A 13,639-nucleotide genomic window follows, 5' to 3' on the forward strand; every position below is an offset into this window, starting at 1 on the left:
AGATGGGGGAGAGGAGTGAAAAAATGGTGCAAGTGCTTTGAGCATTCTTTCGACAGCACCGAACTTAGCTCAGCTGGACCATCTTGGTTTCTTTGCACAGAAGTGTTTAATGTTCAGGAGAATTGAGTCAGAAATATAATTTTATCATGGACTTGATGATGCTTAAAATGCTAGAAAATTTGTTTTGAAATGATTGAAGATTATGATTACATTAGTTACACCTACCTTGCCAACTTGCATGGCTTTTTCTGGGTTGTTTACATTAATCTATGTATCTGTCCCTCTGAGCTTGATTATGAAACCAGACTTGTACAGAAGAATTTGATGTGCTGTGTCCTCCCCTGTGTGACATTGGAACGCTCAGGTTTGCCGCACTAACGATTGGAATCAGGGAATGGCCACAACGTAGATTCAGGACTCCATTCTTTTCTAATTTTCAGTTAATGTCAAAGATTAATCATTTGGGAGTAGAGCGACACTAAAAGGTGCGGCAGGGAGGGGAGAGGGAGTGGTCAGGTACTAAAACCATCTAGTTTGGCCTATACCCCTTTGAATCCTGCCAGTCATATTTCACATTTCCTTATTTATTGATGCTTGTTACATATTAAAATTGCAATAGTTTTACTGAACTCCATCAAAATTGAATTTTATGAACTATTCCCAACTTTTAAATTCACCTTAGGGCCTAAAATAAATCACTCAATAAGCTTTTCAATTAAAAAATATAAAATACCCCTAATTGCAGTGATGTTTCTATTTATTTATCATTACTGGATATTTCATCATGATTGTTAAGGCAATTTTTTTTTTAGATCAGATGAAAACTTAGCAAACTTTGCATGACCAGTCTACCAAGATGGGCTCATATTAGGTGCAGAATTAATTTCAGCAGATTATTGTTTCATCTGAAAACACAATGGAATACTACTCTGCTGCAAAAAGGAAGAAAATTTTACCCTTTTTGGCAGCATGGATGGACCTGGAGAACATTATGCTAAGTGAAATAAGCCAGTCAGAGAAAGACAAGTACCATATGATTTCACTCATATGTGGAATTTAATGAACAAACCGAACTACCAAGTAAAATAGAGACAGACTCATAAATAGAGAGCAGGCAGACAGCCTGGTGGTGGGGTGGTATTGGGTGGTATTTCTAAAGCCATTTGAGATGGAATTATATTTTTAATAAGTTTGCAAGATAGTGTTTAGAGTTTTTGATGCAAAGCTTAAATGAGTATTTGGTTAACAAAACTGAGTTGTGTGTTTTGGCCACATTACCTTCCTGAAAACTGCCCTGAGTTAGTTAGTTAGTTAGTTAGTTAGTTAAGGCTGATGCCAAAGATGCTTTGTTAGTTGCATTAGAAGCCACCTTAGAATCTGGAATGTCACTTTATATACCTTTTTGTCACTTTCCTGATGGAAAACCAAACCTCTTTACAGAAAACCCAAAGGTTCCATGTCTGTCCGAAGAGCCATAGTGGAGAAACAGAGGTGGACAGGGGACCAAACCACATTCCAAGTCAGCTGAGAGACTCCTGTGTTTGCCTGTTCAGTTTGCCTTTAAACGTGGTGCTAGCTACAGAAATGGCTGTCTCGAATAGGGTTTTATTTCCTTGATTTCAGCCTGGAAGCACAAATAATCCCCAATACGTATGAAGCTGGTGTAGGGATCCAAAAGGAAGCCAGAGTTTTCTCTTGCGCCTCCTCATCTGGGCTGATTGAAGTGCAATAGACAGGCAGGCAGAAAGTTGAAAACGGATGAGACTTATCTTTTTAGATTTAAGGGTATAGATTACTGTGATTGAAGTTAAAACAAAACAAAAATCCCGCCATACGCTTGGACTTTGAGAACTGAGCTCATAAGAGAGAACAGTCCAGCGGCCCATTGTGTGGCCAGGTGCCTTTTATTCGTTGTCCCGAGTTCATCTCCCTCTAAAGTACCTTTAACAGGGATGCTTCCTCCCACCCCCGACATTTCAGTAAAGGGAGAATAACCGTAGAACAGCCAGGCATATGCATTTTATTGGAAAGACACAAGTCCTTGTCCTACGGGGCAGTGTGTATAGCTAGACCCTGAACCACAGGTTTCATTTCTGGCAGGAGAACGGGGCACGTACTACGGGAGATAGAGGTGTAGTGGATGGTGTTGGTGAGTGTTTCCCCGGAGGTCTGCGGGTGTCGGAGAGGACGAAGGAGTGTTGTTCCCAGTTTATCATCCACATTTCTTATTCCCTCCGAAGCAGGGCTCCTTCCAGCCCAGAGTGATTTGAGACGCTCTGTGTCCTTGTGTCTGGTCGGCGAGACTTGGGAACAGTTAGCATTCATGATTCCTCAAGGTTACAATGACGGTGAAGGTAGATGGATGAAGGGAAATATGTCTCCGTTTTTCATTATCCAATAGGCCAGCAGTATGGCTAAGGCGGTATTAATTAAGGTACCGCATGCATCCTTTCAAATGTTCTCACTTGAGATATTTGAATATATGAGACAGTAAGAGTTATTGCTTTCATTGTGACTTGGTAGTAACATTGTGTGTGGGAGTGCCAACGGGGAGAAATTACTCGGGGAGCTGGAGAGCCCCGCGAGCGCCTTGGGGAAGAGGTGACACCTGCATTATTTGTCATTGGACCATTATGCACCGAGCAGCCGAGGTGCTGACTCCAAATCAGCTCCTTAGTTTTCCTAAGGGACAGAGTGCCACTCTGTCAGCTGCCAAACAAGGCAGAAAAATAGAAAACCTGAAAATAAATTTATTCTCAAATTAAGTAAGTTGTCTTCAAAACAACCCTGCACGAGCTTCGCACTGTGAACAGCAGGAGGCTTCTTCCCTCGGCGGAGCTCTGAGGGCGTTGGCCCTCGTGTCCGGCCCCCTGATTGTGAAGTCCCAGAACACAGAGCTGCAGCTGCCCGGGCAGGAGAGATAATTACATTTCAATGCAAAGCACATTAATGAAACAGCCAAGTCTGTAAGTCAGTGTGTGATTCATTCGCTCCTGCCATGAATTATTTCAGATTCACGGTTTCCCGAATCGTCTCTCATGTCTGTTTTTGTTTCCTTGCTTCCTAACGCTAAACATCATGCCATTTTTTTAAATATCAAGTGCTGAGAGAGTTCCTAGGGAAGAGTGTTCTCTCAGGTAAAGAGGATCCAGATCACTTAGGGCTTATTGATTTTATGATCAGTACTCAGGTTGCCGCTAAAAGCAGATAGGTTTCCAATACATATCTGAAACCTAAGAGGTCTTTCCACCTCCATCCATCTTCAGGCTCAGTGAAGACCTCGCTTTGCAGGTGATTACTAATGAGAACTCAAGTGGATCGCCAGGGTCACGCATCTGTGAAATACTAGCCTGAATGAATATAAAATACCATTATTTAACTCTAGTGATTATTACAGGATCAAAGGGAACTTGAAGCATTTAAGAGATTTGCATCTCATCTCAATTACTGGTTTTTGTCCTTGTAATGTTTGGTTGGAGTTTCTTTCTGTCCTAGGTGGGACTGATGTTAAAAGTGCTCTGATGGTATCACCATTTTTATGGCTCACCGTAAGCTGTTGCATGGTAAATTAGTCCACTGCCTGACTGGCATTGTTCGGGTATTATGCCAGGACATCTCTTTAATGGGAATTTATAAAATAAGTTGAGAGTACAATAAAACTTGTTAATCCAGAGACTTCCATTATTGGAACGTGTGATTGCTTGATTTGGGTTTAACTGGAACTTATCTTTAATGTCTATTTAAAATGAGAAGCATGGTAGTACACGGTTGTAGAATTTTTACTTTGATGACGATATGTGAATGGATAGAAAGATGCACCCCTGGAGAGGAGAGGGGAGACGCCTGCCGCCACTGGAGTTGTTCCTGAGTCAGTCGGGAGTCTGCCGTGGGAAAGGGCATCTCGGGGCAGAAGTCAGGAAGCAGAACACAGGGAGGCTTTCAGGAGGAAGGTGTTAGTATATCCATATTTTGCGGGAAGCTGCATCCTGTAGTAGGAAGAGTATGAGGATGGAACTGAGGAGACTCTAAGTGCTAAACTGGAGAGAGATCCAAATGTGAGGTATCACTACTACTTGAGAAATGAATGCTCTAAAGCAGTGGTCGCCAATCTTTCAGACCTCATGGACCACCAGTGGTCCATGGACCACCGGTTGGCGACCGCTGTTCTAAAGAAGAAAAGTACGTCATCAAACTGGTCATGTCCTGTCCAGGGAATAAAGCTTTAGTAATATACAACAGTTTTTTCTTAAATATCTTTTGATTTTTTTTTTATTGTTGTTGTTGTTAAATTATTGATTTGAGTCAAAATTACCAATTTTCTCCTATAGGCCCGGTGGGAAAGTCAACAGGATGTATCGCAAATCGCAGTTTCCAGAGGAACCGCTCCGGTCGCCCCATCCCTCCCTGGTTGTCCCCAGAATAACCATTCTCCTGACCCAGGTAAGTTAGGGTTTCATTTGCCAAGCACTGTCATGAAGTTCCAGCAGCTTTCAGAAAGAGTATACATCAGGATTTCCTCCCAGGTTTTACTAGTTCATGCCCATCTGGGTTTTTCTCTTTGTCTTAACATGTTGAATTCCACTGATTTGTGAACGTTGAATTTGTCTTGCATTCCTGTGATAAACACTTCTCGATAGTGATATGTTATCCCTTATATTTGCTTGATTCTTTTTGCTGACATTTTAAGGATTTTTGTGTATGTGTTCTACAGTGAATATCTGTCAGTACTTTACTCATAATAATAATAATGTCTTTGTTAGCTTTTGGTATCATGATTATATTGGCCTCATAAAATGACTTGGGAAATATTTTCTTATTAGTCTTCTCACAGAACCAACATTCGGTTTTATTTTCTGTTTCATTGATTTCTGTTATTTCTTCATTTTACAAATTTGGCATGCTGTGCTTTCATTATTATATATTCAAAATATTCTCTAATTTACCTCTGATTTATTTTTTGAGCCATGGATTATTGAGCATGTTAATTCATTTTCATATATCTGTGGGGTCTTCTTACTGATTTCTTATTTAATTATAATTAGAGAATAGACCCTTTAACATTTCAGTCTTTTGAAATTTTTGGAGCCTTTGCTCTGTCTTGGTGAACATTCTGTTTGTACTTGAAAAGAATGTCTATTCTGTTTTGGGGCATCGTGTTCTGGGTATATCAATTAGGTCATCATGCTTGTGATCATCTCATCTCTGCCCTTACTGACTTTTGCTATTTATTCTATCAGTCACTAAGGGGAGGCATTGAATCTCCACGTAGGATTGTGAAAATTGTCTATTTTTCCCTTTAATTATACAGGTTTTTTCATCATTCACCTAGAAACTCTGGGTTAGATATAGACTCATTAAGGATTATTATTTTTTCCTGAGGAAGCGATATTTCTCATTATGAAATATCTCTTTATATCTCTGGTAGTAGTTACTTTGAAATATGTCTTGCTTGATATTAATATAGCCACATCAACTTTCTTTTGCTTGTTGTTTGCACGGTGTATCTTTTTCTCAGTTTTCAAAATTTTAGCCTATATTTGTCTTTAAATTAAAAGTGACTATCTTGTAGACAGCATATAGTTAGGATTAGCTTTTGTTTTAAATCTAGTCTGACAATTCTGCCTTTTAACTGGCATCTTTAGTTATTTTACATCTAATGTTATTATTATGCCTGCCATGTTGCTATTGGGTTCTGTTTTTTTAAATTAATTTAGAGAGAGAGAGAGAGAGAAAGAGATCAACTTGTGCTCTGACCAACTGAGCTACCCGGCCAGGGCTAGTTTCTATTTGACCTTTTTATTTTTATTTTTTCACTCTGACCTCCTTTTTGTCTTCTTTTAGTTTAATTGAAAAATATATTTTAGACAATTATATAGTCTAACTACTATGCTGTAAACCTGAAACTAATACAAAATAATCTTGAATATAAACTGTAATTGAAAAATAAAAATAATAAAAAGAAGAAACCCAGTGAAGGATGGAGAGTTGTATAGGATCTCATAGCTATAAATAAAATAGTCATCCTCTCCCCCCCACCCCCAAAAAGACAGGAAAAATTTAGTGTTTGATTTTATTTCCTGTTTTGGCCTTCGGGTATGCCTGTATTTGTTTGATTACTTAGTAAAGTTTGTGCTCATCCTTGACCTGTCACAGCCTATGAATTAATATCATCTCCCACTGCCCACATATAAGAGCCTTGCAACAGTAGTTCCATCTGATTATTCCCTCCCTCCCGTATTTTGTATTGTTGTTGTTGTATCTTTTACTTTTCCAGATGTTATTGAACCCATTTTACAATGTTACTTCTTTTGCTTTAAAATAACCACTTTTAAGGAAATTAAGACACTAGAGAGAATCTTTTCTGTTTTCCATCATAGTCATTATTTCTGGCATTATTCAGGCCTTCCTGAAGATCTTATCCTCATCTGATATCATTTAGCCCAAGGAGTATTCTGTATTATTTCTTATTGTGTCATTCTCCTGGGGAAGAATGCTCTCCCCTTTTGAGACTATCTTTATTTCACCTTATTTTTAAAGGATATTTTCTCTAGATAATTTTGAGTTGACAGTTTAGTTCAGCACTTCACAGATGTTACATTATCTTTTAGACTCCATTTCTGATGAGAATTCAGCCGTCATTTCTGTCACTTTTCCCTTACATAATGTCTTTGTTTATTTGCTTTCAAAATTTTCGCTCTTACTTTTTAGCAGTTGGACAATGATGTGCTTAGGTATAGTTTTCCTAGTATTTATTGTGCTTGGGTTTCACTGATGTTCTTAGATCTGTAGGTTGAGTTTTTCAAGAAATTTGGGCAATATTCAACTATTAGTTCATAAAACTTTTTCTACTGGACTTTTCTCTCTCCCTTCTGTTTAATATTGTGCACGCAGGTTACAGAAGCTCTATTTCTTTTCTAATTTCTATTTTTAATCTTTTTATCTTATTCTTATTTCTTCTGGTTGGATAATTTCTTTTGTCATTTCCAGTCTTCTGCTAAGAACATTTAGGGAACTTTTTATTTAAATTATTATTCTATTCGGTTCTAGAATTTACCATTTGCCTCTTTTTTTGTAATAGTTTTACTTTCTCTGCTGATGTTCCCTCTCTGTATATTTGTGAAGACCACATTCTTCTTTACATCCTTGGACCTGTGTATAGAAGCTTCTTTAAAGTTTTTACATGCTCAAGCCAGCATCTGGACCATCTCATGTTCTATTCTGTTGACTGCTTTTATCTTTACTATGGGTCATATTTAATGAGTTTTTACAAATGTATATGCCCTTTTAACTGATACCCCAGACAAGTATAGCAGATTTATGTGACTCCCCCTGATCAGCCAATGTTCTAATTTCAGATTAGTTTTGCTTGTTCTGCAGGTTCATATAAAAGGAATCATACAAGCCCTGGCTGGTGTGGCTCAGTTGGTTGCGCATCGTCTGGTGCACCCAAAGGTTGCTGGTTCTATTTTGGTCAGGGCACATGTCCACATTATGGACTTGATCGCCAGTGGGGAACATGCAAGAGGCAACCGATCAATGTTTCTCTCTCATTGATGTTTCTGTCTTATCCCTTCCTGTCTCTCTAAAAATAATAAACTATTCTTAAAAAAAAAAAAAAGTAATACAATATGTAATACAATATATATATTTTTTGTGTTTGGTTTTTTTTTTTTTGCTCACCATTTCTATTCAAGTCATCCATACTGCTGCATGTATCACTAATTTATTCTTTTTTACTGCTGAGAAATATTGAGAAATATTTCATTATCACAATTGAATTTATTACCATTTTTAATCAGCTCTATTTATGGGCATTTGGTTTCTTTCCAGTTTTTGGCTACTACGAATAAAGCTTGTTCTTATATAAGTCTTTTTTGTGAACATTTGTCTCAAGTAAATACCTAGGAGTGAAATACTGGGATATAGAGTGCCACCTTGCTTTAAAATTCTGTAAAATGTATATCTATCTACCTGTATATATAATCAGTGCTACTTGATTTACATATTTACCACTTCGCTTTGATCATTATTGCCACACTGTATTGTCTTGTACCACACTGTATTTTTCTGAGTTTAGTTTCTTTTTTAGTGAATTATATCCATCATTAGTGCTTTTAAAAATCATTTTTAGTGAAAAACTATGTCTTTTATACATTAAAGTTTTTATTTTGCTCTCACTTTGAAGAATCTTTTTACTATGGAAAATACCAAACATACAAAGTAGAAAGAGTACCATGATATGCCCTTTCAAGTACCCCTCCTGATTTCAAAGTAATCAGTTCCTCACTAGTCTTATTTATCTTTACGCTCACTACTTCTTACCCTCTGATGACTATTTTGAAGCAAATCCCAGATATTATTTTATCTGTGATTATTTGTACATGTATCTTTAAAACAATAACCACAGTAACATTTTACTCCTAAAAAAATAGCCCTGGCCGAGTGGCTCAGTTGGCTGGAGTATCGTCCCACACACCAAAATGTTGTGGGTTAATTCCCTGGTCACATACACAGGTTGCAGGTTCAATACCTGGTCAAGGGGCTTGCAGTAGGCAGCCAATAGATGTTTCTCTCTAGCATGGATGTTTCTCTCTTCCTATCCTCTGGTGAGGAAATAATCTATATCTCTAAAAAGCTAAGTGACCAACTGTTTGTCCGTCCGACCGACTGACCAGCCAGCCGGTACATATGACACGCACTGGCAATTGAAAAATAAACGTTGACTCGTGCATGCGCGATACAGATAAAGCTCTCTAATTAATTGCCTTTCAATGTGCATGAATATGTGCACCGGGCCACTAGTAATAATAATAATTATTATTAAGTATTATCAAATATCTCTTGTTAGTATTTCCATTTCCCCAATTGGATAAAAAATATATTTTATGTATTTTGAATGAAAATCCAAGTGGGGTTCATTCATTGTGATTAGTTGATATGTGTAAGTCTGTTTAATCCATGTGCCCTTCTCATTCTTTTTTTCTCCATTGCATTGTATTTGTTGAAGAAACTAGGTTTTTGTACAGTAGGCTGTACATTCTTCGTTTTGCTGGTTACATCCCCATGAGGGACATGATTCTCTGTAAATTGGTAGTTAGATGTATAGCATTGATCAGATTCCGGCTAATTTGACGGAAGGAAGGGAGGAGGATAAATGAATGGGTAGTTTTGTGTACTTCCCCTCAGGAGACACCTCGTGTCTGTCCCTCTTTTTGTGATAGATGCAGTCTTTGGTTGACAATTGGCTAGATATTTATTTAATTAGGGGTCATACTCACTCTAGAATGTTAGTTTAACTGCATATAGAACTCTAGATTGTCCCTAATTTCTTCCCCTCAGCATTTAGATAATTATATCTTCTGGCTCTTTAGTCATCTTAAGCTTATATTCTGTTTATCCCTTTTCTTTTGGTTTGTTTCTCTCTTCCCTATTTTTGCCTTCTTGTAAAATTGTTTGAGCTTTTTGAATTCAGTTTTAATGTATCTCTTGGCATTATAGCTATCTCTTTGCTTTATTTTTTAGTGATTGCTCTCATGCTGACAAAACATCCTGACCTTTTCATAGGTTACTTAGAGTTAATATTACACTACTTTGTGTAAAATGTAGAAACCTTAAACTGTATAAGTCCACGTACAACTGTACTGCCCGTGAACTAGAGTCATTTCAGGGTCAGCATGGAGTAGATACTGGTGGTTGTGTACTTCTCTTTAGTCAGTATCCCTTACAAGTTTCTCAAGTTGTCTTGCTTTAAAAACAGTGTTATGAGTATACAGTGTTTTGTCTTTTATGAGTTGGATTAGATTTTCCTAAAAATTTAGTTTTATTCACTAAGGGGAAAGAAATCTTATATCGTAGGCATTATCTGCACATTTGATCCCAGTGTTTGGTAATTAAGAGCACGTAAGAATATGGTTGGTTCAGGGCTTCTGTTCCCCTCTTGTAAGAACAGTTAGAACACTACTCTCCTCCTGAAAGGTCATTTCATCATTTTCATGCAGTAAATAGCATGAAGAATTAAAGTTGAATAAGACATAGTTCCTGACTTCAAAGAGTTTAAAGTTTATATGGAGTGCTACATGTGTGTGTTATCAGCTATGTGATTTAAAAGTAAAATACCAGTTAGTGACAGGACTGGGGTTGGGTGACCCTGTGCATACTAACAGGAATACTGGAGATTAAAACATTTTAGAAGTACCCCAATTGCTGCTATTTAATTGGAAAAGGAAACCCCAATGTGTTTGGGGTAACTATAATAATACTTGTTTTTTAATATTAATTTTTAAAGAATTCCTTTTTAAATTATATTGTTATATCTGCTTACAAATGATCCTTGTCAAGTTTGCAGTAAAGAGAGAGATGTCTTTGTAATTGTTTTTCTTTTCCTTTCAATATTTTGACAGGACGTAGTAGCCAAGTGGCCTCCTACCTGACCCCAGTCAAATCCTTCGTGCCACAGATGCCCAAGCTGCTCAAGTCCCTCTTCCCTGTGCGTGACGAGAGAAGGGGCAAACAGCCATCTCCCCTTGCACATCAGGTAAGAGCATCAAGAAAGCAACAGTGAAGCCCTGGCCGGTATTCTCAGTGGTTAGAGCGTCAGCCTGTGCACCAAAAGGTCATGAGTTCAATTCCTGGTCAAGGGCAGGTACCTGGGTTGCAGATTCCATCCCTGGTTGGGGAGAGTACGGGAGGAACCTATGGATGTGTATCTCACATGAGTGTTTCTCGCTCTCTCCTCCTCTTCTCTCTCCCTCCCTTCCTTCCAGTCTCTAAAAATCAATGGAAAAAATACCCTTGGGTGAGGATTAACAAAATAAAAGAAAGCAGCAGTGAACATTTTTTTCTGAGATTGCTGGCAAAATGGTGCTTTGTGTTGCACTGAAGCTGGAGTGAGAGTGATGTCAACAATGGGGGGTGGTGGGAGGGGTAAAAACTGGGCTTTTAGATCTGGTAAAAGCTTGTGATAATTTCTCTTCCCCTCTCTTCAGAGATAACAGAGCTGTTTAAACTTATTGACACACTCAATCCTTTTTGCTTTTAAAAAATGCCAAGTACACTCCTAATGTGATTTATGGTAATATCACTTAGAGCAACAATAGTAAAATTTATGAAGTGCACTTAATGTTTCTTGTGTATTGCCAAACAGAAAATGTAATTCTATTTTTAATTCTTGATTTCATTTCTCATTTCAAACAATTTCATATCATCACTGTTCTTCCTTCTCCACCTTTTCTTCCTCTACTGTGGTTTACCTGTTCTTTCACTTAAAATATTAAAAGTGATCATTTGTCTTATTTCCCCATTTTCTCTGAAACTCAACTCAGCCTTAGAATAAGTTTTAGAGAAAATGTGAAAGGGCTTTCCAAATAATCAGGAAACTGTTCATATGAGATGGTGAATGGGAAGCCTGTTGGCAATGCAATTTCTGGACTTATATAGGTGTGCATTCAGCAGAAATTGATAAATGAGGATTTATTTATACTCATTCAAAAACACATACAGTGCAAGTTCGATTGTTGAAATAGGTCTTTTGACATCAGCTTCTCCACATTCACTTAAACATTCAAGTCACAGAAATGCAGGTGAGTTCCTGTCTGAGACCTTAACTACTTAAAAGAATCTTCTAAGTTCATAAATGCATATGCAAGGGCGATGGTGTTAGTTTTGTAAGGCTGCTATGCAGATATATAATATTTTCAGCCTAGCATTATATAAACATATACATAAGCATACATGTACACATATTGGATGAAAGAATTAAATACTGAGATTTTGGAAGTGTTTAACTAAATTTAACTAGGCATATAATTGGTGTTTGACAATTATCAAAATGAATCTATGAGAGCTAAAAGAAATAGCAAGTCTAATACTTGGTGGGGTGAGGATAGGCAGAAATTATTTTCCCAAGGGTTTGTTATTGCATTCAGTATTCTGTTCTGATCTCCCACATCATTATTTTGCAAAGTATGATTTATGGATTGTGTCAGAATTTCCATGGTAACTTTTTAAAAAGGCAACTAAAAAATATATACAGCCTGGTCTCAAGCCATGGCTCACCTGGGGCGCCTTATAATCTGCCTCTATATGCAGCCAAAGTGATTCCTAGTCACATTAAAGCTTGATAGCCACCATTTTTCAACTGCTATTTGGTGAAGACAGAGTTATAGACATTAAAGGAAATCAGAATGGCATTAGAAGTCATTGAATCAGCCCACTATAGTTATAATTTTTTAAAAAATATATTTTTATTGATTTTAGACAGGAAGGGAGAGGGAGAGAGATATAGAAACATCAATAATGAGAGAAAATCATTGATCAGCTGCCTCCTGCATGCCCTGTCCTGGGGATTGAGCCCACAACCTGGGCATGTCCCCTTGACTGAAATTGAACCCGGAAACTTTTGGTCCGCAGGCCGACACTACCTATTGAGCCAAACCAACTAGGGCCAGTTATTATTTTTTAAAGCTTCTCTAAGTTTTTGATGTAGAAGTCAAATCATGTGCTATAATCAGAAATTATTTTTACTGTTTGATAGTAAATGATTGTTTCTTCTGCACAAACAATAATGTGTCAGAAGCGAATCTAGTGATTGGAGAATAACTCTAATTTGTAACGTCCAATTTAAGAGAGTTAATCTCACAATATTTTGAAGATATCTTAGAGCAGTATTTGCTCATTCAGCTTACTTTTTTTGAGCATATATGAGCAAAGGTGTTGGGGAAGGTGGTCCCAAGTGTTCAATATTTCATAAGTAAATGGAAAGGTAAAGCTGGACTTACCCTAGCTGGTTTGGCTCAGTAGATAGAGCATCAGCCCTCGGACTGAAGAGTCCCAGGTTGGATTCTGGTTAAGGGCACATACCTCGGTTGCAGGCTTGATCCCCAGCCTGGTCAGGGCATTGCGGGAGGCAAACAATCAATGTGTGCCTCTCACATTGATGTTTTTCTTTCTCTGTCTCTCCCCACTCCCTTCCATTCTCTCTAAAAATCAATGGAAAAGTATTCCTGGGTGAGGATTAACAAGATAAAAAAGTTGGACTTAGCAGAGATGCCCAATAGTAGGGCTAAAATGTTCCAACTGGTTCGTGAACTGAAGGCTCTTTACTCAAGGTCATCAGGGAGTTGCCCCTTCCCTGCGCCATCTCTGTCCCTGTCCGATGACCTTCCAGCTACAACCTGCTGGAGACACTTCGTCGCTAGGCTTTATTCAGTGCTGCAACGTCCGCCAGGTTTCCTTCTGCGGACTGCTCAGTCCCTCTTGATTGCCTTCCCTGGGCCCACTTATTCCATAAGCCACTGATACTCAGGTGCCCCAGAGCACTAGCCTGGGCTCTCTAATTCGTATCTTGGGTGATGCCATTCAGCTCCACGGCTTTACCTACTCATACACTGACAATGCTCACATTTCCATCTCTAGCCCAGACGGCCCTGAGCTCTGGCTTTGTGGATCTCATTGCCCATTCAACTTCTCCACTTACGTATCAGGGAGGCATTCACAGTTTATAAGTCCAAAACATTACTGTTTGTTTCAGCTCACAATTCTGCTTGCTCCTAGCACACAAGATACTAAAACACGTGACCATCTTAGGGTGTAGCACAAACATCCACTTTGCTTACCTCTTACAAGCAGTGCACCAGTGAAA

General features: G+C 38.2%; 1 protein-coding gene across 9 annotated transcripts in view; it reads left to right on the plus strand.

The window, feature by feature from the left end:
- KIF13B (kinesin family member 13B) overlaps nucleotides 1-13,639 on the plus strand; it is a 208,038-nt gene that overhangs the window by 170,862 nt on the left and 23,537 nt on the right. For all 9 annotated transcript variants that reach the window (XM_036311930.1, XM_036311932.1, XM_036311923.1 and 6 more), the window contains 2 exons: nucleotides 4,329-4,440; nucleotides 10,401-10,534. In XM_036311930.1, coding sequence (XP_036167823.1) covers nucleotides 4,329-4,440; nucleotides 10,401-10,534 — 246 coding nt within the window. The remainder of the gene's footprint in view (nucleotides 1-4,328; nucleotides 4,441-10,400; nucleotides 10,535-13,639) is intronic.

This window comes from Myotis myotis, unplaced genomic scaffold (assembly GCF_014108235.1).
Source record: "Myotis myotis isolate mMyoMyo1 unplaced genomic scaffold, mMyoMyo1.p scaffold_m19_p_6, whole genome shotgun sequence".
NCBI lineage: Eukaryota > Metazoa > Chordata > Mammalia > Chiroptera > Vespertilionidae > Myotis > Myotis myotis.